Source organism: Netta rufina, assembly GCF_964035555.1.
Source record: "Netta rufina genome assembly, chromosome: 1".
Taxonomy (NCBI): domain Eukaryota; kingdom Metazoa; phylum Chordata; class Aves; order Anseriformes; family Anatidae; genus Netta; species Netta rufina.
In genome coordinates this window covers 148,124,266-148,151,658 of record NC_140123.1, presented here as the reverse complement: position 1 = coordinate 148,151,658, position 27,393 = coordinate 148,124,266, and the positions used below count along the sequence as shown (strand labels likewise).

Below are 27,393 nucleotides of genomic sequence, written 5' to 3'. Positions count from 1 at the left end.
TGTCAACCAGGCGATTGTTGATCTTTGTGCTGGTTCTGTTCTCCTGCATGCATTCTTATCTTTCTGTAGATGTTATCACTGCGACCAGCTTGCTATCTGTTCCTAGGAGCTGCTTCTCTGCAATTTGGTTAGGCATTTCTCTGTGTAAACACGTTTTTTTCTCAGGTATCTAATGCATTCTGCAGTTTCACCATCCAGTTGTCATTGTATCATTGCTCTGTGTGTGTGTGTGTCCCTCCTCTAGTAGTGGCTGCTTTAGAACAATTAAATTGAGATTAGTATTCAGTGCTTGGTAACAGTGAGGTAGGTAGCAGGTTCACCCCCAACCAGACTTCTACTCTTGTTAGCAGCAATTTATTCATATTAAACCTATAATAGAGTGTAAGCGTATAAATATAAGATGCTTATTTACGAAGTCAGAGATTATACACAATAAGTGTCAATGTGATTTGTTTTTATAGAAACATTTACTGAGATCCTTGCTCAGAATCAGTTCTCCTTTCAGTGGAACTTATAGGTAGGCAGTTGTGGTAAATGTCAAGTGTGCTGCTCCCCTTACCTGGGGGAGAGCTGCTTGATTCATGCTGCTGTTAAGCAGAAGAAAGGTTGGTTGTTTAGTCTCCACTGTAATTTCCAGTGATTCCTCTGTAGTTGCCACTCTAGCAGTCTAAGGTTTGTGAAGTACTGTGAGATATGTGGTGGAGAGAAGGCAAGTTGCACATGAGTTAGACTAGATTTGTTTCATAGATGCCTCTTTATTCTTAAAGAGTTCCTCCGTACTCTTTTGAAGTGGCTGTTTCTTAGTGCAGTGCTGAAAATACAGAAAAAAATAACTTAAAATTTTATCAGTGCTACTGTTTGAAGGGAATAAAGGTGTTAAGGAGAGAAAGGGAGGAATGTAGCTGTTGATACATTTGTGTTGATTATGTTGTTTTAATTGGATCATTTTCATTTGATTGAAATTACTTCTGAATACAAAAAGGACCAAAAATTGCTCTGACCTCTGGGCCACGTGTTTCTTGATCTAAAAATCCTCAGTAATTCTGTACTAAAATGAGTTGAGCTCAAGAGGAGGTTACATAGTACATAATACACCCTTAAAATTTTCTAATTGTGTATGTTACAGTCTCCATTTTTTTTGTATTTATGGCCTGCATTGCAGTATAATAATATGGAAGCTTATTTCCATATGAAAGGTAAGCAGCAGTATATCTGCTGATCAACATTTCTTTTGTACTGTGTGTGTTTTGACAGTTGTGGTTGGAAAATAGTATTTGGTTGCTTTTTATTTTCTGTGCTTTCTTAATAGTGCATTAGTAAGCCACTAGATGGAGGTGTTACTCTGATTATGTCTGCTGCTAAGCCTTATTTCTTTAGGGGCTGGAAATACATTACATTGAATTTATGCGCGCTGAAGAAGGGCTGGAAAAAATATTTTTTACTTTGAAAGATTTGTTTATGTTTTTTTGAGGTTACTGTGCTAACGCTTCTCCACTAAAATGATATATAGTGAAATTTTTGGAGAAAGGTGACTTTCTTTCAAGATTCAATATCCTGATTGCATCAGGTAAAGTTAAAAGCTTGCAGATTTTCTTCCTTTGTGAAATACTGCTTCCTCTTTAATCTGCATATGCCACCCACTAGATCAGGTTGGCCGAGGCCCCATCCAGCCTGGTCTTGAGCACCTCTAGGGCAGGGGCATTCACAACTTCTTGTAATGATCAACTTTGGCCATTAGGAAGATAAAGAGTAATAGTTTAAGGACTGGTTAGGATTCCAAATCCCACCCCAGGAAAAAAAAAAAAAAAAAAATCTATTCTTGAGGCCTCTTAGCTTGAGGACATGTTAATGAAGTATTTACTTTTGCTTGGGGTGGCTCAGCCCATCCGGCCTGCCTCCTAGCCCGTTAAGTCTAAGCTTTGCCAAAGCTTCCAGGAGAGAACTTGCATTTAAATTTACCATGTTGGGAGAATGCAGTTTTCCTGTCTCATTTTCAAGTATGTTATATAAACGTGCATGGGTGGTGGTCGATGTTCCTGACTGCAGGGTGTCTTGTCAGCCCACTGGTGCTGGAAGCCAAAACTTGCCTGATCATGCTGACTCTCCGCATCTACATGCTTGTTTGTTTCTGTTCTGCTTTCACAGCATCTTTGGTTCTGCTGACCAATTTTGTCAAGATCAAGCTGATCTCCAGAACATAATATTTAAAGAGAATGGGTAATTGTGTGACTCCCCACTGAGAGGAGGGTAATAGCTGTGAGACATCAGAAAATCTGCAGGGGAGAATGCTGTTTTGAAAATACCAGCAATAGAAAGTTCTGATCAGAGCTTTTGGTGTTTCAGAAGCTAGATAATTTATGTCCCAGGAGACTTCATTGAAATCTAACTTTATTGATAGATCTGCATATGAAAATACTTGGTTCTGAAAAAAAGCTATTTGTGTGAAATCAATCAAACTAAACAAACAAATACCCCCCTTTCCCCCCTTCACCTTCTCTATTCTGCACAGTTTAACTCCCAAACTGAGCAATGGTGCATATTTTTATTTATTTGTGCTTGGACTGTTACATATTTAAAAACCTGGAGCATGTATGCTGTATTAGTTGGGGGAAAGGGAGAGTTTTGGTAATAAATCTAGTTAGGGATCTGTAGTACATGTACCTATTTTGTTGAGCTAGTCATTGTGGAAACAGGTTAAAGAGAAACAAAATTAGGAGACATTTTCAAAGCTCTAGAGTGGCAATATTTTTGGTTTGTTTCATGTATATTTTATATGACAGATTCTAAGGGACTGTGTGACACTGTTGTATTCCTAAATAAAGCACATACCCACTAATGGCAGCTTTGTAATCTGTAGCATTCAGATATTGATATTTTTGGAGGTTGTTGGTTGCAGTCCGTAACTATACCTCAGCCATTTAACTACTGAAGCCATCTTTTCCACCCGTAGGTTCAAATGATTCCCTGGAAGGTCTGAGATTTATCAGATTTTTCTAATGGCAGGCCTCATAAGTCAGATTGAAAGATCTCAAATAGCATATGAGTCAAAGCATCAACAGCTTTAAAATGTCACAAGTGGGACAGCTGGTCTTGCTAGGGGAAGGGGTACTAACTCTGGGACAAGTGCTGTTTTAAAATGGGCTGAAAAGGTCAGATTTAATCAGGAAAAAAATCAATAGAATGATGGATATTTTTTTTTGCTGTTTTCTAACATGAAAATGTTAACATTTTATTTATTGCTTTTATGGATATTCAGCTGAAAAATCTGGTAGTTGTGCATTTTAGTCTTATGTTGCATGAAGACGAAAATTAAGCATTGCAGATAATAAATGTAGTTAATTATTAACAATATTTACTCTCAGTCTGTTGAATGCATGCATTTGGAGAATCGATATACAGTTGTACTTTTAGCACAGTGTTTTCTCACGCTACTGCATATGGTAAACAGTGTTTTATTGGGTTATGCTGTATTTTTACTGAAATGTTTCAGTGCCCTGCAATTTGTAAGTTCTAGTAGCTGTTAGACAGGGCATGGAGTGCAAGCTGCTTCTTGCCCTGTGCATTATGAAATCTGATATCCAGAATTACTAGTGGCAGGAGATAAAAACAGCAAACAGATCAAACAGTCCCCAACTAAGAAATGACCTTAACAGCCTATTGGCAACCATCATTAAGGACTTGGAGACCCACAAGGATTAGTTCTGGAGCCCTTTGTATCTCAGATTTCTGAACTGTATGTTGATCTCTAAACCATTCTGAATATTTCACGCTTCTGACAGCAATGATGAATTTGTGACTTTAATTTTCTCAGAAAAGTATTGGTTGATTAAAAAGGGAGGAAGGAGAGTAAGATTCTTTCAGCTGTGTAACAAAGTTGAAATAAAATCCAAATTTTGTTGTTGGATGTGGGAGTGATTTACTAATCACTGAAGGAATATTTCTAATGTAACCCAGCAAGAGTAAACCTCGCTACTATGTAAAGGGAAATATTTTTTTGGAACATAAAGGCTCACCATCTACAAGTGTTCTGTGTCTTTAAATGTTTTTCATTTCCTGTTTTACTGCCCCCTTTTTGTGTTCCTCTAACATTGTACTGCTTTATAAACAGTGTTTAGTCATTCTTATTAGTATCTCCAGTAAGAAAAATATAATGAAATGATTGAATTGGCCAAGGAATAGAACTGCCGTGGGTGCATGCTGGAAATTATTTTCTCTGCTTGTGTAGTTGCAGCTCTATTCAGAAGCCAGCGTGGCTCTTTTGCAACTGAATAACCCTAAGGGTTTCCATGAACTGAGCAAACAAGCAAAGAAGAACATGACTATAGATGGAAAAGAATTAATGCTTAATCCTGCTTACTTACTGTGGGACCTCAGCTCTGTCAGTCAGGTAGGTAAATCCTGTTACGGAATGTGAAGGTTGCAGTATGCAGAGGGAAGCTTGCAGTTAACTAGTTAATGACAAGGAACAGGGGATTTCTTTCAGAAGTTTGGATGTGTTAAGAACCCAGCATTTATTTTGTTATGATAAAATGTCATAAGAATGTTGCCAGATTCTGGAATCTAAAAGGAGGAAGCATCATGCAGAGTGGCATTTAATTGAAATTTTCTTGTTGTCTACTAAATGAAAAATTTTGCCCACTGTGCGTTTCTGATAAAGTTATGTGCAGTCAAGTCCTGAAAGGCTTAATTGGTACTAACTGGCAGATAAGCAGGCTTCTTCTGTGTGGGAGAGAGACAGGGTTTTATTTAACAAACACGATTACCTTCTTCTCAGTATGTTTCTTAAGGTTTTTTGCTTCGCAGTGTCACATATACTGAACAAATACTAGTTACTTCTCTTTTTAAAAAAAAAAAATCAAAGAAATTAAATGCAGTTATTTGTAAAGAAAGAAGTTTTAAACAGAATAAATGTTTAATGGAAGAATGTTAAGTTTATCAAAAGGAAAAAAAAATCACAAGATCTTCTAAAATGTTAATTTTTTTTTTCTCCTGCTAGAATTTAATTTTACCATAAATGTCTAAAATGGATAAAATAAATATGCCCTCTCCAATAATGCTTGCAGTCTGTTTCTGTATCCTGTGAACCTGGCTTTGGGGAACTTCTGCTTGTTGATACAAACCCTGCATTTTAAATGTATGCTTACTCATGTTTAATTATGCATTATGCGTTTTGTAGATGGGTACCTAGCCAATATATGTTGTTATTGAAATGTTTTCGGTTATGTTTTTGAGAATGCATAATCTATGTTACTCTTATGTATTGGAAAAGGAGACTTAATTACAGTGCATAGAATGTGCAGCGAAAATGGTAATTGCTAAATGTTCAAGTTTTTTTCCTTGAGTTTCCTGTTGTAGTTGGGCATAGTTCTTATAGAAATATTCCTTCTCAGCATCCTCAATCCTCTTTAGTTTTGGAAGAGGTGTTTAAGTTCTCATAAATGGGAAAGAAAAGTATGTTAGTGTCATGTAACCTAATTTTGTTACTTGCCTGAAGAATTTCTAGTTTAAAATGTTGCCTTTTAACAAAAAATGTATGGAAACCTTTAGCTATTTGATAGTGACAAAATTAAGCTTAATATTCAATTGTCTCCTGCCTATTTTTTTTCTGAAATGAAAGACCTAGGTATAATTGAAGAGCAGCTACATCGTCACCCTTCCAGTGTCTATATTAGGTGACACATCATATATGGTTTATGACATGATGAACTTGGAAGGTCCCAGCCTCTTAAAGCAGCAGTTCTGAAAGGTGATGTTACAGATTTGAAATGCAGCTTGGCTTTTGATCAAGATCAGGAAATAATCAAGATTAATAATCTAGGAAAACAGGATTATTTTTTTAACTGGAGCTCTTCCTTCAAGAACTGGGATTGTACAAGACGATGTCGTCTTGCACTGTGGTCAGCAGATGACCTAATGATACCTTGTGGTGAGCCATTGGTGTCAGAAGAATATATTGTTCACTTTGATAATTTAGTAAAACATGATCCTTTAGAGGAATAATGGCACTTGATCAATGCATCTTTTATATTTGAATGCCTAAGTCTCAAAATACTTAAGACCACTATGTTAAAGGACACTCTTGTTACCTAGTTGGATCAGAACTTGAATAGTTTATTTAAATCTAAAGGATTTTTTTTATAGTCCAAACAGGATGAAGATATTTCTGCCAGCCGTTTTGAAGATAATGAAGAACTGAGATACTCGTTACGATCAATAGAGAGGCATGCTCCTTGGGTGCGACATATTTTCATTGTCACTAACGGGCAGATTCCTTCCTGGCTTAACCTGGATAATCCCCGGATAACTATAGTAACCCATCAGGTAAAAGCAAAAAAACAAACATGAAAACAAGGAGACACCACCAACAAAAAGCAAAACAAAACCAAGGGTGGGGGGGGAGAAAAGCAACAAATCCAAACAACACCAACCAACAACAACAGCAAAAAATCACAAAAGTACTGCTAATAATGATTCTGTTTGTTCTGAAACCCAGCTATCCCCTTTCAGCTAAAAGCTGCATTTATTAGGAAGGAAGAAGTGACCGCATCTCCCCTCTCTCATTCATTGTTTTGTTAAGCCCCAATCTGTCTTTTTTGTATTTCAGTTTGGCTAAGCCAATAACAAAACAGATAAGATAGATCAAGCCTCAACGCAGTCATTTTTCCAAATAACAAGGCTTCAGCTAATGTATACCCGTGTCTAATTTCCTTATAAAGTGTATTTATAAAAAACCTAGAGGCAAGAAAAGGCAATACAAATCTATAAACATTGTCTCAGGACCAGTGCTAATCTAATAAGCTTCTGTTAGGACAGGATAGACTACAATTACTAGAACTAAGAAGATGGCTTAAAAAAAAAAAGTAGATATGCATTCTAAAAAGCTTATTTAAAAGAGAAAGGGAATCCCTCAAGTTTCCTGAAAAAAAAAAAAAAAAAAAAAAAAAGCAGTAGCTTCTTATTATAAATTCAGGAGTAATTTTGGTATCTGAGCATGACATAGGAGCCCTGAGCAGCCTAAGTGGTAACAAGATACTAATTCAACTTCTGTTGCTGTCTGCTTGCTTAGTTACTTGAAAGAAATGGAAGAATGCTGTTTGAATGTTGGAACAGGTTCAACTTCTTGAAATTTTGTGCGGCCTGTACTGCACAAGTAGTATAAATATATCTACACTGGGCCTGATCCAGTACATAGTGAAATAAATAGGAGTTTGTGTCTTTACATTGAGCCAGGTGCAGTTTTTTATTTAAGCAACAGAATTGAAAATGGTGTTATGTTGGAAAAGGAAATATTTGAAAGGAAAAATAAAAAAAAGAAAATACATTAGCAAAGAAGAAGAACTTCACTGTCTCTTCTTATTTTTTAGGAAATATTTCAGAATGTGAGTCACTTGCCTACCTTCAGTTCACCAGCTATTGAAAGCCACATTCATCGTATCAGTGGCCTCTCTCAGAAGTTTATCTATCTCAATGATGATGTTATGTTTGGGAAAGATGTTTGGCCTGATGATTTTTACAGTCACTCTAAAGGTCAAAAGGTAAGCTCTTAGGTAAGGATTTTTAACTAGAAGTAGATTTAAAACTTCTCTGTGTTAATATCATGAAAACTGAATAAATGCTACTTTGAAAGAGGGAGCGAGTGAAAGAAATTTACCTTCCTTCCCCTTTTTACCTCTAAAGGATCATTATTCTTCACTAGACAATTGTTCACAAAGATTCAGGGTGGGGAGGACTTTCTTTTTTTTGTATTTGTGCTGTGTGGATGTTTGGAATTGCCTTTCTTGGTGTTCTCTCCCAGGTTTTGGAGGGTATAATGGTCCTCTGTCAGGCTTCATGCTTTACTTTATCAATGTCATTCCTGAATTCCTCCACTTTGAGCACTGGGAAGACTGATTCGGTGTTTGGAAGCTATCAGTCTTTCCTCCTTTGTAAATCCTTTTTGTTTTGTGAGGCATGTTTTGTTCAAAACAGAATTGATTCTTTCATGGGAACACTGAGAACTCATGATGCTCAAACCGGTTTAATATTAAAATTTACTATTAACCATCTCTATTCCGGAGACCCACAGTATCTTTGCCAAATCTTTATATAATTGTTCACTGAAAGATACTGCTTTTCATGAACACAAAGTGATTTAGTCTTTCAACTGACCTATTATCATCACTGGGGTTAAATGAGGAAAGCAGGCTGAGGAAATGTTAGCAATAGCCATGCATAAAGAATTTGGTTACCAGCAGAGTTTTCATCAATGAGCTTGATCTATATTAGTAACATGGAGGGAAACACTTAAGACTTACATATTGCTTTAATACAAATAATAACTAGAAGGGGACACCAGATGTTAGAGACCACTGAATTAAATGCTTCATACAGGCAGATATGTACACACCTGCACACACACACAGAAGAGCTGTACAAAATAAGCTTAAGCTACTGTAAAATTACTAACTTTTAGTACATGAGAACATTGGGAGTCTTTAAGAAAGTAAGCACATAATTGCAGAATCCTGTTATTGTGCTTTTATTGCTCTTCAGTTGTTGCTCTGAGTTATGAGAATGAAGCGAACTTAGATTAAATGTTTGTGATAAACCTGATCAGTGCTTCGGTAGCAAAAGTACTACTAAAATTTTCAGATGTCTAGAGGAAAATGTGGTTTTTTTATTGTTTTCCCAGTTACAATACATTCACATGCATTTTTTATATTGGCAATTCTTAGTATTATTTAAGTCATAGAGGATTAGATGCTTCAGGGATTACGTTCAAAATGTGCTACTTATCTCATGATGGGTTAGTGATGAAGAAAGATTTTGAGTCAGGAGAACAAGTGAGCTGTGGGGTATTTTAGATTCAAAGTTTCTCCCTCCTTATCAGATTAAAAAAATAAAAATACTAATTTTCATTTGAATAGGGTTTGCAGAAGTGAATTTGGGAAGTCCTACTTTCTATTTCTGGCTATTGCTGTCTTGCTGTATAGCCTTGCGAATTCATTTAACTTCTGAGACTTGTTATCCCTTTCAAAGAGAGGGAAATTATTTATTTTGTAGGTGACAAGGTTTAAATGCTGTTTGTAAAACACTGAAGGCACTATGCATAGGAAGGCATTATTTTAAGTCTCTGTGTTCAAAGAAACAAGCTCAGTTGACTTCTATTTGTCAGTCCTTGACTCAGACTGTAATGTTGTTCCAGGTTTACTTGACTTGGCCTGTGCCAAACTGTGCTGAGGGATGTCCTGGTTCATGGATTAAAGATGGTTACTGTGATAAAGCGTGTAATAACTCAGCTTGTGATTGGGATGGAGGTGATTGCATTGGTAAGACAACAATGTTAAATTTAGACAAAAATGAACTGACTTGTTTCTTATTATAATTCTGTAATTTATAATTCTCCTATAACTACAAAATTTGCCTTCATTAATGGCGGGGGAGGGAAGAATTCATCTTACATATTAAAAAAATTATTTCCTTCAAGCTGTAAATTTCCATGGGAAATGACAGCAAATAGTAGGGCACAATAAAATCTTCTTTTGGGTACCAAATTTGACTACATGACAGGAAAACTTCTGAACCTCAAAGTCCAAATAATATCACACTTTCAGGAGAACTCCAGTCCTTTTATTCTTGAACTAAATCATCTGTCATTCAGATAACAAAACAAGTAAAGAGATATAGGTGGAACAACTAAGAAATATTACTGGAATAACGGTATCTGAGGTAATTAGTATTGCATGGCAAAATTTCTGTGGATGTGATGGTAGTGTCTTGTACAGTGGTACAGGTCTGATGTCTCCTTTCACTTGCCGCTTTTTAAGTACTCCTTGCTTCATATTAAAGTTAGATTTTAAGCTGAATTTGCATTTAAATGTCTGACCAGAGAAGTTGCTGGAAAGTTTATTTGCAAGGCTTTATGCTACTTGTTAATTTTCCAAGCTCTGCCCCACTTTCCCTTCATGGAGGAGGCTGTCTGTATATGCTCTGCTCCTAGATTTCACTTGCTCAAACATACTTTAAATAGATTTTGTGTCTCCTCTAACTCTAGTCTGTGTTCCACTTCTTTTCCATCTTTTGATCTGTTTTCATGTCTTGTAACTCCTTAATGCCAACACTCGGTAACTTTGCTTACATGTTTCCTCTCTACCTCTCGTTTTTTAAATTTCAGTTGGCCACATACAAATGTCTGCCTTGTAGGTGCACTAGTTTTAGGAGAATGTATAGCTGTGGCTGAAATGCCTGTTCACCAGACCTTGCCATGGAAGGGAAACGTGTGGCTGTTACAAGGTTCAGGGCTGTCTCCTTCCTTGCTTTTTATCCTTGAACAATAGTTCTTGTAAAGGAAGTGTGAAGTGGGAACAAATAAGCTTCTGCAAACCAGAAATAGCCTGCATTTGGGCACACTTCATTTCCTGAGAAGGGAGTTTTTTTAGGGTTTTATCCAGAAATGAATGAAGAAGATTAGAAGATGGACTGTATTCTTAAAACAATGTATGCTATATGAGGATTCTTAAATCTCAGTGACATTTTTTTCTGCATATTTCTGTTCTAAGAACCACCTATGGGGGGGGGAGGGGAAGGGGAACACTTCTAATAAAAGGCTATTTTTCATGTGCATTCAAAGCAATGAAGATATGAAAATATTTTTATTGCTGCCAAGACTTGCGCTCACTGAGGATCTATTACTTTTCTGAAGAACACCTGCATTGTTCTCTTATCTTCCAGAGATTTCAGTTACTCTGCCCAATTGTTGCCTTATTATTGGTGCTACCTTTGCATGCCCCTTCCGGTGAGAAGGGACTGATGTTATGATTTCAATGAAAATGAAGGGAAATAGATATAAGCAAGACAATTTCCATTTACCTGTAGAAACAAGTATTGATGGCACACAAGATAGGAAGAGTCAACCATGTTGTCTTCGTGTCAGATGCAAAACTGAATTTATGAATGCAACAAAGACCACACTAGTGGCAAAAAGGGGCAGCCCTACCAACCCTACCGCATGTTTCCACCACCTTGCTTGCGTAGTTATTCTTTCAGGGTGGGCATTTTGGAGAGGTTTGGGTTACTTTTAAGCTAGATTTGATTTTCTGTATGCTGTATGGATGTTAATATTAGCAAATGGTTGCAGTATACAGGGAAGGTGAGTGAACACTTCAGCGCAAGAGCAGTTAGAGTAGTCTAACGTCATAGCAAAGCTGCACCATTAGTTCCTCAATTGAATTTTTAGAACTGTAGGTTAGGAAAAATGAAATGATGCTTCTGGATTAAGAAAATGATGGGGGACTATAAAGTCTAGGGGACTGTAAAGTCAGGAATGCAAGCAAGAGGAAAAGTAAATCATTTTTTTTCCTACGTTGTTGAAGTTAAGATAAAATATGTTGCAGTTTTTGTTGCATTTTTAAGTCTGTTTGCAAAACTCTACAGTGAGATTTTGTATGCTATATATTTTACACTAGCTCTCGGAGAGCTAGTTAGTTCCCTTGTTTTAATTTTACTGTTGGTAAATAAAGTTCTGGTGACTCTTCTCAGACGAGCTTTAACACTGTGGCTTAAAATGTACCTTTCCTCAGAAATACGAATTTCAAATGACTGGTCACTTTTGTTTTTCTTTTCTCTCCCTTTAGGTAACAGCGGGGGTAGTCGCTATGTTGCTGGTGGTGGTGCAGTTGGAGGTATAGGAAATGGACCACCATGGCAATTTGGTGGAGGAATAAGTGGTGTTTCATACTGTAACCAAGGGTGTGCTAATTCCTGGCTAGCAGACAAATTCTGTGATCAGGCCTGCAACGTTCTCTCCTGTGGATTTGATGCTGGTGACTGTGGGCAAGGTATGTAATATGTATGGTTGATAAACATAATGTTGAATTTTTCTTGAATTGCCTTACCATTCTTGGTTGATCTTTATTCTCCAGTAGTGCTAAGAGCCCTGCAGTGCCATGAAAAATTGCTGCTAGCAGCTGAAGGAAAAAGATGGGCACTTCCTTTATTCACTGATCCAAACATAAATCATTTTTTGTGTGCTGCTTTAGTTAGTAAAATCCGTATTTGCCAAGCATGGGTGGAATGCTTGATGTTTTATGGAGCAGCAAGCATCAAAATCATTACCTAAGAGGCTTACGCTTTAAACGCAGAAATTACATTTCAGCTATGCAAACAGACTTGACCCAAATGAGAACAGCTAATTTGATGGTGCTCGTAGTGGTTATTAAATTAAAGGACCTCTGTGACATTGAGGGTGTAAGTTCAAGTCTGGCTCTGTACTCTTGCCAAAGGCTACTTTTAGTCACCTGTGGGTTCTGCTGAGGAGCTTGAGTTACCTAAGCGTGTCTTCCTTGTGTGCTGCTGGCTACGGAGGCTTTCATCCTGTAATTGTGCTAGTCCAGTGAAGCAACTGGGTTGAAGGTGGACATTTTAACCTCACTGCATTTAAAAAGGAGAGTCATTAAACTTTTTTTTTTGTGCTAATATTAGAAGATTCCTAGTGCAGTCTAAAATACCTTTTTTTTTTTTTTTTTTTTTTTTGAAGAAGGGAAGATGCAGAACTGCAAGAATTTTAGTGAAGAAAGCGTGAAAACTGTAGAGCAAAAAGTATAGAGGCAGTGCAGGTAGAACAAGGAAAACAAGGAGAAATTGGAGGTTGAGATGTCAGAATTTTATTTGGATATGAAAGGCTAGCAGGAGTGAATGGAGTGATTGAGAGTTCTGTTTGGTGTGGATAAAGGAAAATAAATGGGATAATTTGGCCTGCTTGAAAGAGTAGAGACTTCCCTGCTTCTCGGGTCAAAATAGTGCATTGCTGGCAGTGAGGCTTTGTTCTCACAAGAGCTGACAGATCTGTCTTCTGCTGTGCGAGTGAGAGGTTTTAGAAATTCCAAATCGAGAATTCAATCTAGTAGTGAAATACAACTCCTGTAATGTGATTCTACTAAAATGTGGCCAAAATGTAGTATGAGCTTGTTACTTATGACACACAATTTTAAGTGAGGTGTGATGATAAGCAACTTAGGCTCTGTAGGTAGGAGTGATAAATTATAGCGTTGTTTTTTTTTTAGAATTATCATTGGAATCTACATCAGATTTATAATTCTGAGTATATCCTAATAATGGATTATTTAAGATAGGTGAGTAAGAAATTGGAAGCTACAGTAAGTGTTCTTTCACAAAGTAGTCTCACTGCAAAAATTGTGAATCTCGCTGGATGTATTACAATTTAAAAATACAGAAAAAATCTCACTGAAAATTCATTTTTTTTCCCAGATCACTTTGAAGAGATGTACAAGGTGACACTTCAGCTTAATCAGACCTACTATGTTATTCCAAAAGGTGAATGTCTGCCCTATTTCAGCTTCAGCGAAATAGCCAAGAAAGGAATTGAGGGTTCATATAGCGATAACCCAATTATTCGGCATGCTTCAGTTGCTAACAAATGGAAGACTATCCACCTCATAATGCACAGTGGCATGAATACAACTGTAATCTATTTTAATCTTACATTTCTAAATAAAAATGATGAAGAGTTCAAAATGCAGGTAGCTATTGAAGTTGATACTAGAGAGGAGCCAAAACTGAACGCAAGTTCCACGCAAAAATCCAACTCTGATTTTAAAACTCCAACTTCAATACCAGAAGCTGAAATGATATTTGAAGATATTCCTGAAGAAAAACGCTTTCCAAGAGTCAGGAGACGTCGAAATGAAACAGGAGGGAGTTTCCATGAAGAGATTGTAATACCATCAGTAAATGTGTCTCTTCTTCCTGAAAACGTTAAGATAGCACTGCAGAACCTGGATTTAAAACTAGCAAATGGTGATATCACTCAGAAGGGATTTAACCTATCCAAGGCTGCTCTCTTGAGACCTTATCAGTTCTCAACTACAGTAAAGAAGATTGTAGGTCTAGAAAAGAATGATGTGCATTATAATTCACAAGATAAGAAAAATGAAACCATCTGGCAGAAGCCTCATGAAGATGTAAACAATAGCAAAACAGAAACAGCAATAAAAGCAAATGGGGAAGTTCCTTCAAGACTTACCAGAACAAAAAGGACTGATGTGGCAATGAATACAAATAAACCTATTTCCAAAATGAAGCCTAAATCCACCCAACCAGGCCAGAGAAATGGCATCCAGTCCATGGGAAATGAAAATGAACTTCAAGAAAAAGTATTGAATTCCCTCATATTAAGGGAAACACAGAAATCAAAAAATATTAGGAATTCTGAGGCTGGAGAAGATACAGAGGGAATGGAGGGCAGAAAAGGGCATGAACAGTTGGATACAAATGTAAGGGAGGGGTTAGTGGGAAGAAAGTTACAGTCTTATGCTGGAAGTTACCAAGGCTTTTTGCCATGGGAGAAAAAGAAGTATTTCCAAGACCTTCTTGATGTGAGTATCTTAACATCACTGCTTAGTGGAATAATTGCATCTTATTGCATGTTGTGGAATTCTGTTAATATTATTTGTAAATTTAGAATGTCTTGCCTTTGAAGTAAATGCTGAAATTTTTTGAAAACTCTTTTTGAGTTTTCACATAAAATCTAATCTGTTTGATTTGGGCCTCTCATAGCTAGGTGGTGAAACCTGAATAGACATTTCCATTCCCGTTCTACTGAGTGTTTTTGAAGTCACATTCCCTTCTTATTCAGTGTATGTTGATGCAGTGAAATTATTTACACATACAGTACTGCAAAAGAGATTAAATTTTGTTTTGGATGCATTTATACAAATGTGGATACACTTTATATAAATTGTAAAAATATTCTTACGTATAATGGTAAGTATTCAAGATCTAAAAGTTAAATTGAAAGGCTGCCAACAACACTGAATATCCAGACCATGTCAAGGAAACATGTAGAAAGCTTCTAGACAAAGCATTTCGGAGGACTTTTTGAAAACCTCTAGAAAAGAAGATAGAGACTATGCTTCAGTTGGTACAGCTGTTTTGCAGTACTCTAAATAGCAAAGGTACTATTACCTCTTTCTGTTTATCAAAGATTTCAGTTATCAAATGGGGATGAATAATCAGAAAAAAGAAAAAAAACAACAAGCAATATTATGAATATCTGATAGAAAACTGTTGAGTGTGTGAGGGGTCAGAAGAAAAATTATTAAGGAAGTTTTTTTTGTAGACCACTATTCTTCAGAGCATATAATTTTTAAGGATGAAGTTACCTTCCTTTTTTTTCCTCTTATTTTTAAGGACACATCAAAGGTATATGAAGAAAAGTATTCAAAACTTCTCTTTACATTTTTTACCTATTTAAAAAAAGAGCTGGTACCTGCCTGAAATGTCAGTTTTCCTATGTATTTAATCTGCTTTTGATAATATGACCTTAATGTACGCTTGTCTTGCTGTTTAGGAAGAAGAGTCATTACTCAAAGAAATGTCATACTTTACTGATGGTAAACATCTTGGAAGGCAGCTGAAAGATACATTTGCTGATTCCCTTCGATATGTAAATAAGCTTTTAAACAGTAAATTTGGATTTACATCTCGGAAAGTCCCTGCTCATATGCCTCACATGATTGACCGCACTGTTATGCAAGAGCTACAGGATATGTGAGTATGTCTGTCTTTGAAATAATGTAGAACTGCAGGTAATTCTATCTTTTTGTTAAAGCTTTGTTATAGCTATTTCCAATGTGTTGATGGCTACTCATTAAAATTATGTTTTGAAAAGGGAAATAGGGAATTTATTACAACATGATAGTTGTGCTAAAGTAAGGAGGACCTTTAAAAATTTAGATGAGAATTTGTTTTCAGATAAGCAATGTTTTATTAGAAGCTGGAGTACTAATTTAATGTATGCTTTTATGTAGGTTTCCTGAGGAGTTTGACAAGACATCATTTCACAAAGTGCGGCACTCAGAAGATATGCAGTTTGCTTTTTCATATTTCTACTATCTTATGAGTGCAGTCCAGCCACTGAACATCTCTCAGATCTTCGATGAGGTTGATACAGACCAGTCAGGCATTTTGTCTGACAGAGAGATTCGAACGTTGGCCACAAGAATCCATGAACTGCCATTAAGTTTGCAGGTACTTTCCTCAGCAATAACTTCTAGAGTGACTTTGGTTCTAAAGACCGCATCTGTTACATTAAAATGAATTAAATCTGTATTTATCTTTGCTTTAACATCTGTAACGTCTGTCAATTCTTCAATTTTAGCTAGAGAATATAACATTGTGTTCTACTTCTTTATTGTTCTTATATGGACTCAACAATTAAGTTGAGTTCTAGCAGCATCAGAAAAATGGATCACTGGAATCTACTCTTAAGAAAGTAGTTGGTATGAATTTGTTAGAAAGATGTTCACTGGTAAAAGACACGGTGAAGAGTGGGATTCTGTTGTGCATACGCTTGTTCTTGCACATCGTAAAAGACTGTCGTTGACTGAAGAACTTGTTCCCTAAAAAAAGAAGTGAGAAAAAGGTCAGCAAAGAAGTGATACCAGTAACTACTATGACCATGTATAAAGATTCACGTTCCTGGCTTTCTAGGAACCTGATAAGCAGAGGATGTGGTTTTGGTAGGACTTGTGCTCTTAGAGACAGTTGGTAGAGAGGGAATTGTACCCTTTCTGCTTCACAGAAGAATCGGGGCTCAAACCAATAAAATCATATTCTTGAAATGGCACAAAAAATCACTAGCATAGCTGCAACACAGCTCTGTTTTCAGGTGTTCCTGTCCTGTACCTTAATCAGAAAATCTTCCTCTACTTTCAGTTATATTTTTGTTTTTGTTTGATCTGGGATTTAATTTGTCACTTCTGGTCTGGGAATTCTGTACTCTCTTTACGTCATTGGTAAAGATGTGTTTTTAATATTCATATGAAAATAACAAATCACGCTTTATGTGGTCTCAATTCAACCAAGCATTTCCTTCACTCTAAGTATATTGAGATTTCTACTAACTTTAACAGTTATTAAATTGAGGTGTGCTAAACAAATGTCTTCTTTTTTTACAGTAATATAGAAACTTCTTATGCATATAACATTAAGTATGTGAACCCTGGATTTTAGAACTACAGTAATGAGAAAACAAGAATCTTTTTCTTTCCTTCCTGGTAGGATTTGACGGGTCTAGAACAAATGCTAATAAATTGCTCAAAATCTCTTCCTGCCAACATCACTCGGATCCATGTTATTCCACCAACTCAGGAAGCATATTATGATCCCAATCTGGTAAGAAACATTGGTCCTAAAAGATGGATGATTTCTTTCCTGAACATGTATTTATTATGCTTGAAATGTTGGTTTGATTTCTAGAAGGAAAGTATTCACAAAAATTTCTACTTGTGTATACATGAAATAAGTGTATTAAATATGAAAATTCTATAAGCTATGTGCTAACTTTTAAAGCTATTAAAATTTTCTGTAGAGAAAAGCTGAGCTTTAAAATTTTATTATATATAAGATTTAAAAAGTCATCCTTATTAAGAAAATTCACTAGTGTAAACCCAAAAGATAGTGTGCTCAATACCTCTCTAACTAGAACTTCTTGATAAATCTGCTTGAATGACATTCTGTGCGTTAAAATAAATATCACCGGAGGAATATCTTCAGTCAGTCTTCCTAATTGAAAGGCTTCTGGGTAATTCCTTTTAACTTTCAAAAATTGAAGGCTCAGGACTAGATGTTCATTAAAGATTTATGTCCTTAATTCCTATTTTGGTTGTTAAATTCTACTGAAATCTGTGGGAATTTAGGTATTAGTGTCAGATCTAAATATTCTAGATTCCTAAATTTCTTTTGCAAACAGAATTGAATTCCTGCATCAGTCTATGCTTCTGAAAAAATGTGTGCATGAACTTTCCTAAATTGATGACCCGATGTTTTATTGGTCAAAACCAATACTGTACCAAAGGGGAAGAAAAATTAAAAAATTGATCAGTACAGGTCATGAGCTGTTGGGTAGTAAGAGCATTGTCAATCCCCATCATGCAAACCAGAGTGCAGAGATCTACAATGTTAGTGTAGGTAAATGTATATGGAGTGTTGACTATTGATATATGCTAAATTTATTGTTTTTTATTACACTGGACACCTATCTTGCCCCTAAGTCTACGTTTCAGCAAAACTCTATGTAAAATCATTCTGACAGTCTGATTTGAAAAAAATTAAAGTGTGGATTTTGAAATTTTGTAAAATCTGAGGACATTACATCCAGTACAACCTTACTTCATTTTACCTCTTTATGACTCTGAATTCAGCTACAAAATTCTCTGAAGTGAAAACTTTAAGGAGTATTAATAAAGGATGGTTGCTGTGAATTTGTTTCAGGACAGGGTTAAAAATAAGTCTCTGGGAACGATGTCAGATTAAATCTTCTTGTTGAGTTAATAAAATATTATTCATTTAAGCACTAATGTCTAATATACTAATTTTATCAGTTCAAATCAGTTCATATAGTCACAAAATTAGACCTCTGTGCTAAACACAAACACAATTTTTCTTCCTGTTGTCTGCAACAGACAAATTTATAGGACTGAATCTAGTACCATAGAAATATCCCTTGAGAACATGGATTTTTATTTCCCAGAATTGTTTCAACATAGGTTAATAATATAAATAAGGCTAATGTGTATCATCTGTTCTGTGGAGTATGCCTGGCATACTCCATGTTAGTGGTGACTTCCACCAGAAGAATGTTAAAACAGCTGTCAAATGAGCTACAATTTCTGAATATTGTATTGAGGATGAAATCTAGAAGTTGCAATACTTTTGCCAAAAAAGTGTATTTTTCATATATTTTTCAATATTGGTTTGTGTAAGTATTGTTTACGTCAAAAGATAATGAAGAAACAATATGTTTTACTCTCCTGGAATGAAAGCAATACACAGGTCTCCATAGCTGTGGTATAAATTTTCTACAGTGTATTCTGTTATAACAGATTCTATTCTTTATTAAATTATATTCTAAACAATGTTTTTTTTCCAGCCTCCAGTAACTAAAAACCTAGTAACTAATTGCAAACCTGTGACTGACAGAATTCGTAAGGCATACAAGGACAAAAACAAATATAGGTATGTTACAGTCCTGGGAAAAGCAACTTTCATAGAACAATAGGAAGATTTGTGAATCTTTATTTTAAGGTACCGTCTAAGGTTTAACAGCGGAACTGAAGAAGCACACTGCTAACTATTCACGTCTCTTTCATTGTGTAAGATTGTGGGATTTTTTTTCCATAGCTTTAGTAGGCTAAAGATTTCCATGCTAAACCTTGGGCCAGATCCCAACTCTGTAGTACAACAGTAAGAAGCTGGACTATCTTTAGACAGCTATAACAACCTATAATAATAACTATATTAATCAAGTATATACATTTAGTGAGGGCAGTTAGAGCAGCATAGAAGGGTGGAAAAAGTTTCTCATACTTAGAAATTTTAAGTTGTAAATCTTCTTTGTCCCTGTTTCCTCTACAGAAGTGGTTTAGATTTTTGTGTGTTTTTTTTTTTTTGTTCTTATTTAAAAAAAAAAAAAAAAAAAGGGAAAGCATTTTATCTCTAACTGCCTTGCACTTTTCTTGCAACGTAGAGAAGTGACAGGTTGGGACGGGTAAAACAAAATGGTTCCCGTCCCCTTTTGGAAAGAGCAGAACAAACCATAACTTGACTTAGGTTTGTTTGAATAATCGTATTTGAGCAGATCTTCCTGAGACATAGGTTCAGGCAGATCTGTGCTATCTGAAAACGGCAAACCAATGAAGTGATGCTGAGGCTGTTTGCTGGCATGGAGCTGACAGCTGTGTCCTGCCCACTGCCTCACCAGCGGTGTTGGATGGGCAGAGTGGTAGGGCTTCTCTGAAGCGTGTGGCTTTGCCCCAGGAGTGATTACAAAGTCAAGCAGTTCTGTAGGATGAAGGAAAGTTACAGATATCGCTTAGGGCAGCTTTGGGGCACTGTTACACACGCATTCACAGTACCTCAAGCTGTGCTGTATGCTTTATAAATAATTCCCTTCCCAGGAGAGTTTACAATGAAACTGCAAAGCTGACACAACAAATGAGATTGAATAATGTTGAGGCAGGGGTAAGGATTTGCTGTGCTTAATGATATAAATCAGCTTAAGGTACATGTGGTTCTTAAGCTTTAATATTAAATAATTGCATTATTAATGTGGTGAGCTTTATAGGTAGAATTCTTTCTCACATGAGACTTCACAAACAGGCAGTATATTTTCTTGTATGAACATTAAGATGCGGTAGGTGCATGTACACCTCCACATGAAAAATAAGTATGGTACCTCTAGTAAGACTGCTAAACGGGGGCAAGTGCTTTTCCACACTGGGGACATCCTTCAGAGATGCAATATTTCTGCATGTCGTATACAGCTCATTGTTTTGTCTGTAAGCTGGGTAATGAGTAGGTAGGTGGGTGAGGAAGGCTTGCATTTGTATTTAAGATTGTAGTTTTATATACGCTTTTGTAACTTTAAGGTTTTTTCTGGGGCCAGTGATTGGAAAATAATGTATTTTTTCATGTCTGTAGTGTAATTTTAAATTACAGTAGTAAATTTAAAATAAAAAAAAATAAGGAAATGTAGCATAAGGTCTACCTTCAGATTCATTATTATTCCCAAAACTTTATTACTATGCCAAAACAATTTGGTTATTAAGTGTGTATTAAAATTGTTCAGTCTAGAATAGGCTACTAATAAATCTATTGGAAAGTGACTCTGTGCAAGAGCATTAGCTGAAAAATGTAAACACATTGATAGAAGTCAAATTCTAATGTTTTGGACAGTCAGATTAGAAATAAGTTCTTCAAATAATAATACTTATTGAACCTGACTAGAGGCTGCTTTAGTAATGTATAGATAATATTTTTTTTTTTACAATAAGGTTTGAAATCATGGGAGAAGAGGAAATTGCCTTCAAAATGATTCGCACAAATGTGTCTCATGTAGTTGGTCAGCTGGATGACATACGAAAAAATCCCAGGTATCCTGTTTCTCGATTTGTATGACGTTTTGGGATTTGTTTTCATTTTCTGCTTCAACTGTTTGTGTATTGTAAGTCATTTATTGCAGTGTATTTCTGTGCTGTGTTACAGAGCAAGATCAATTCTAATCAAAATACTTCTCATTGTTTTCTATTTAACAGAAGTGGCTGTTTTCTCTTTTATGCTGGGGGTTATCCAATTGTTTTCTATTACATTTTTATATGTCTAGAACCTTTGAAGTTGTATTGAAAAACTTCAACTATTTCTGAGGCTTTCATTTTTGTAATTCTAGAGTTTATATAGTTTATGCTGCAGGCAAATTTATATTGAAGGAGTGAAAATTTTGATCTGCTTTATGTTTAAATTATTTATGTGTTTATATGTATGTTTAAATATGTTTAAAGTGTTACTGTAAAAATAACACTTAAGCATGGACGATCTTATTGCAAAATCTGTTTTGCATATCCACTATGCTTTTGTGCCCTGTTACAACGTCACAAGAGGTTTGTTTGTTTGTTTGTTTGTTTTTTTATATTTGATGAGAAATGATCCAAAGCTAGAGGTTAGTCCTCTTGTTTCTTTACATTGCAGTGGAGAAGCACGTGGATACCCGATTCTGAGAGCAGACTCGGGTCTAGTGCAGCTACTGCATTCCTGTGGCTAATGAGCTGCCAGTTCACGGGAACCAGGCAGGGATAGTCCAGAGTAAACCCTCCAAACACGTACAGCATAGACATCTGGTTGCCATAACCAGATGCTCTGCATAGCATAGCTACTTGATAGCATAGATACAGCCGGCTATTCTTTGAAGATGGGAGGCATATTTTGTTTTTCTCAGATATGGCAATTTGAATGAATGACTGTTCCCTGCGTGTAATTGCCTAAAGCAGGGTTACCAATTGTGCCAGATTCATTACAGTTTGAGGAACAGCGGTAATGCCCTCTGTAGGCAAATTCTTGTGCTGCAGAGTTCTACTCATTTCCAGCTTCATGGAGGAAGCCTGAACTTTGCTCTGCTCTTTGAAAGGGCACACCATGCTATAGAGAATGCAGCTGACCAGAACCACTTCTTTACAAAGGTTAGCAATTACAAGGCATATGTCATCAGATATTATTTCACCCTCTGGGGAAAATGTAAAGGTCTCGTATCTCACAATATAAATAAAGCACATAACCCTGTCCATATGTGGGAAAGGGAATTTTTGTCAGCAAGCACTCAGTCAGAGCAGCCAACGGGACATAGCAGTCTAGCATACTAGCTGCTGGTTTAGTTTCAGTAATTTTCAGTAACATAAATACTTGTGAGTTTCTTTTGTGAGAAATAACTCTCCAAGAAGCATTATTTGGAACCTATTTATTTTGTCACAGTGATTTCCATATAAACACTATCCAGGTTCTTCTTGTCTGTATTTTGGCTTATTATATGAGTTCAGCTTTAGGTCTGTGATATGCCCGTTTTATGTTGTGTTCACAATAACTTAAAGCCTAGGGACAAACCTTTGTCTTCTGTACAGTCTTCTAATGTTTTTTATGATAAGTTTCTCTGAAGAATATAGAACATATACTTAATTGTTAATATTATTATATCTACCTTCTACAGTGAAACTCATCTTATTATTTAAAGTACTTTACTCATGATAACTTATTTAAAACTACAAAGCTCTTATTGAAATCATAATCCCAGCCTTCTAATTTGCTGTCTATATCTAGTGGTAGGTTTGGGGATGATGCATATTAGTGCCCGTTAGATGGCAGCGTTATATGTGAATAGAAGAGAGAGACCCTAGCTTGTTACTGCATTCCTCAGAGGTGTTGATTCACTGTCAGCCTTGGTGCCCTCTGAATTGAAATCAAATTAACTTAAAATAATGCAATAATAAAGAATGTAGTTAGCAGTATCAAATGTATCAATTCGGTTTTAAAAGGGTACTCTTATCAATTTTGTTTAAAAGGTTTCTGTTTGCGTTCTTCGTTTTATTAAAGGAAATATGCTAACAAAGCATTTTTCTTTTCTAGAAAATTTGTTTGCCTAAATGACAATATTGATCACAATCACAAGGATGCACAGACGGTGAAAGCAGTGCTTAGGGATTTTTATGAATCAATGTTTCCTATACCTTCCCAATTTGAACTGCCAAGAGAATATCGGAATCGTTTCCTTCACATGCATGAGCTCCAAGAATGGTATGCTACACAGGTTCTCTTCAAGTTATTCTGTTGTACTGGCATGTAATTATGGGACATAGTGATACAAGCCCTTTTTTCCCCAATATTGTCATGAAGGAGTTACAGATGAAGATGATGTGGAAAGATTTAAATGGATTAAAATTTAATGTTTGCAGGATTAGTGTTTTCCTGTTTTTCTGAGTCTAACATTTCATTGATTGTCCGTAACTTATTTCAAATAAAAAGGTGTGAGTTTTTAAATTATTATTATTATTTTTTTTAATAAGAGCAATCAGGGCTTCTGGCTTTTTTATTTATTTATTTAAGTAATATTTGGAATGCGTATTGCAAAGAGGCAATATAAATTCTGGTGGTACCAGTTCTCACTAAGTGACTGTAGTGAGAAATGTTGGCAGAAGTAATCAGCTGGATAATTATCAGAGAAGATACATGTACCTCTTTCACATTTTTACATAATGTGTGAAATTTCCATGTGCATTTACCTCTTCCCATTCTATAAATAATATTTTAACTTAGAAATTGGGAAAATTGATTATAGAATACAAGCAAAAGGTTAGAAGGTATAGTGATAAAAATGAGACGAGACAGTAATTTTGTTCCTGATCAGCAAACTATGGGAAACAGCTGTTCATGACAGAAGAGAAAATATTAGAGGACCTGTAGAAGGAATCAGAAGGGTTGTAGGTGAGAAGAATGGGTGCGATTGTAGTGCTACAAGCCCTGCAAACTGACTTCAGCTGTAGAAACTTGGGCTGGAGCTGCAGACATATCATTGTCTCTGTTTTTGAAGACAACCACCAGGATGTTGTTAGCTTCACAAGAACACTGTATTTTGACTTGTTTGTGGTCAAAGCAGATTTCTACCAGATTGGTTTAAAGCCTGCTGAAGTGCTGGTGAAAATCCATTTTTAGCTTCAGATGAGTTTTCCACCTTTTTCTTGTATGGTGTTCAGTTTTGGTTTTTGCATTGGTTCCAACATAACCAACACCCATAATAGCTCAAGGCCAACAGTAGGTTCAAGATAATACTAAAACCAAAGGATATGCAGAACTTGAGCCGTATACAGTAAATGTTTTGCTTTTTATAACACAAGTTAAGAGAGAAATAACCATATTTATTTTCTTTGTCTATTTCATGGAAAGTCTTTAAAGTTTATATCTGATTTAGAATATATGCAATTGTCTTTCTGTTTCCATCTTTCTGCAGGAGGGCATACAGAGACAAGCTCAAATTCTGGACCCACTGCGTTCTAGTAACACTTATTGTATTTACAGTCATCTCATTTTTTGCTGAACAGGTAAAAATTTTATCAAATCTTTAACATCTAATACACCGCTGTACCTTCAAGATAATATAAAATGTATTTTTAATGGAATAGCTAGGGTTTTTCCTTCATAAAAGAAATAAGGATGATACATGACTACTGATTAGGTTGCTTTAATTTTTAAGTTGTAATGTCGACATTCATGGAAAATAGTCGTACCTGGGGGGAGGAGAATTGTGTTCCCTTGTCAGCTGTTTCGTGATGGTCAAAAACATCATAAATGTGCTAAATTTGGAACTTCACAATCAGTAATTTTCTGAAAATCTTGGTCTATTAACACACGTTGTCAATAGTGCAAGTAAGCCAACAGGAAGAAAACTTGAGTAGTATCACCACTCTAGTCCTGAGTAAGGTATTGTAGGTGCCTAATCCAAATCTAATTCCCAAGTAACAATGAGTACTCCTATTGAATTCAAAATGCTTTGAATCAGACACAAAGAAAAAACTCCCATTCTGCAAGCATAAAATCATTTTCTTAAACATGATTAATCCTGCTAAACATGGAGGGAGCCAATTGAACAAATCATATGGGTAATTCTTTGCAGGTTGGGGCCTTAAGTAACCCTTTCCGTGGTCTGATGAAGAGGGTGTAATTCTTAAAAGGTTGGCTTTTGACATTTTTTTTTCCTCCGCCTGTAACTTTTTGCATGAATCTTTCCCTTAATTTTCAGCCTTCTGCATACATTAAAAACTCCCCCTGCGTAGTAATTTTATTTTGGAAGGGAGTATTCAGCTCAGTAGGACAGCTAGGTATGTAAATACTGCCAGCTTTGCATTGACCTTTCAGAAACAGAATGTAGCCTGGTTTTATATTACATACACAAATTAACTTTAAAATAATCAGAATATAGGTATACCATATCTCTCACTTTCTGCTTGTATTCTGGTTATTGAGAAGTACAGTGCAAGTGCCTATGCCTAATAGATGCATTTGAATAACTTTCTATGCAATGGGGGAAAAAAAAAATGGACAGTAGTGACTGAATTACCATGGACGGTACAGTTTCTATGGTTTCTAGGATGAAAGGCTGACCAGCTGCACACCTCTAGCCCAGCAGAGAACTAAATATTGTATTTTCTTTCCTCTTCTCAGCTAATTGCACTTAAACGAAAGATTTTTCCAAGGAGAAGGATCCAAAAGGAAGATGGTCATGAACGAATAAAAGTGTAGAAGAGCTTTATTTTGGAGATCAGTCTACCTCAAGATGTGATAAGCATTCAAAATCTCTTTCATAAGTGTCTTTTTATGGTTTGATATTTAACGAAGGTGATATGAAGAAAAAAAATCATGCATCTACAGTTATGATCTCTGCAGTACTCTGTGATATACAAGCTGCTGGAGCTGTGACAGGAAGCAAAACAAACATTGCAGGAAACCTGCATAGGCAGATTTCAACTGATCTTACAAACATTTACAAACATTAGTTCATGGCCATGTTATCCTTTTTTATAAAAAGGGTTACCTAAAGAATGTAGCTGCATTTATTGCAGTGTATGTTGCCAACTAGATATAATGTTAGAAGGCAAAGTTGTTTGGGATGAGCTCAACAGGTACTTGATCTTGCATTCCGAAACATTTTGCAAATTTCTGTCATTGCTGTTTTTTTTTTTTTTTTTTTTTTAGCCCTATGGGAAAACGAAGGGAATTATGTAACTTGTCATTTACCTTTAGTCTACCCTTAATGATGTTGGCATTCTTTAAAGCACAGTGACAATTCACAACGTTATTTGTAGTATTTAATTGGGATTTGGAATAAATGCAATCTAATTAAAATATACAATATCAGAACAATTAATTATTATTTTGAAGTTACTTTATATCTTATCTGGTGTATTATATTCCAAAGAATACAATGATGCTGTTTCTTGATTACAAAGAGAGGGTTTTAATCAAATGGAAGTGATTAAGGTATAATATTTTACAAGCATTGTAAATATAAAAGCAAAAGTGCCTCTCTATATGAATGGTTAACTGTTTTAATGTAGCAATGTGTGGGAGAAATGTTTCACTTCAGAAAACAAAATTTATACTGACAAATGAAGCTTTGGTGTTTTTAAATTTCATGGGATTTGGCCCTGTATTTGTCTTGAGACATCAGACTAGTATGATTTTATGTGGGAAAAGATACTGTATGTTTTCAAGCACAAATTTTCAGTGGCATATCTTCATTGTACTAGCAGTATTCAAAGAATGCATTAGTGTTTTTTTTGTAATCAGATGTACAAAATGTATGTGCATATGTATTGTAAGATACTTGTTTGCTTTGAAATCAACTAAAATATGGTAAAAGGTTTGTCTGTTTCTGTTTTAAAGTAGACGAATTCACTCATTTTGATAAATTAGCCATTAATGTTTATAAAGCCCTGCGTTACAAGTTCTTATTTTCTTAAATGTCCATAAGTAATAATTTTAATAATATTTGATGCATGAGTGGATTCTCAAAGTAGAATCAAATTTTTGAGCATTGTAAAGATGCAATCACGCTTGTACATTGCTAGCAAGATATATAACATTATATATAATGCTGAAACATATAAATATGTAGTTTAATTCACATCTGGCCAAGGGACTGGAAAACAAGTGTTTTGAAGGGGTTATTTAGTCTGGAGGAAGAGGAGGCAGAGGGGAGACCTCATCACTCTCTACAATTACCTGAAAGGAGGCTGCAGCAAGGCGGGTGTCAGTCTATTTTCTCAGGTAACAAGTGATAGGATGTGAGGAAATGGCCTCAAGTTGTGTCAGGGGAGGTTTAGACTGCACTTTAGAGAGAACTTCTTTATTGAGAGGGTGCTTAAGCATTGAAATGGACTGCCCAGAGAAGTGGTGGAGTCGCTATCCCTGGAGGTACTTAAGAAATGTGGGCACAGCACTAAGGGGACATAGTTTAGTGATGTAGCTCAGTATGTCAGATTGATGGTTGGACTTAGTGATCTTGAAAGACTTTTCTAA

General features: G+C 35.8%; 1 protein-coding gene across 2 annotated transcripts in view; it reads left to right on the top strand.

Moving 5' to 3' along the window:
- Positions 1–26,779, top strand: part of GNPTAB (N-acetylglucosamine-1-phosphate transferase subunits alpha and beta) — a 43,576-nt gene extending 16,797 nt beyond the window's left edge. The window contains exons 8-22 of one of the 2 annotated variants that reach the window (XM_084305881.1): positions 4,226–4,387; positions 6,142–6,321; positions 7,365–7,535; positions 9,185–9,308; positions 11,613–11,816; positions 13,246–14,372; positions 15,347–15,546; positions 15,807–16,026; positions 17,059–17,172; positions 18,929–19,014; positions 20,832–20,930; positions 22,948–23,115; positions 24,326–24,416; positions 24,989–25,046; positions 25,537–26,779. In XM_084305881.1, coding sequence (XP_084162007.1) covers positions 4,226–4,387; positions 6,142–6,321; positions 7,365–7,535; positions 9,185–9,308; positions 11,613–11,816; positions 13,246–14,372; positions 15,347–15,546; positions 15,807–16,026; positions 17,059–17,172; positions 18,929–19,014; positions 20,832–20,930; positions 22,948–23,115; positions 24,326–24,416; positions 24,989–25,036 — 2,994 coding nt within the window. In that variant the 3' untranslated portion in view covers positions 25,037–25,046; positions 25,537–26,779. The remainder of the gene's footprint in view (positions 1–4,225; positions 4,388–6,141; positions 6,322–7,364; positions 7,536–9,184; positions 9,309–11,612; positions 11,817–13,245; positions 14,373–15,346; positions 15,547–15,806; positions 16,027–17,058; positions 17,173–18,928; positions 19,015–20,831; positions 20,931–22,947; positions 23,116–24,325; positions 24,417–24,988; positions 25,047–25,536) is intronic. The other variant, XM_084305880.1, reaches the window with a different exon arrangement.
- Positions 26,780–27,393: the final 614 nt, after the last annotated feature.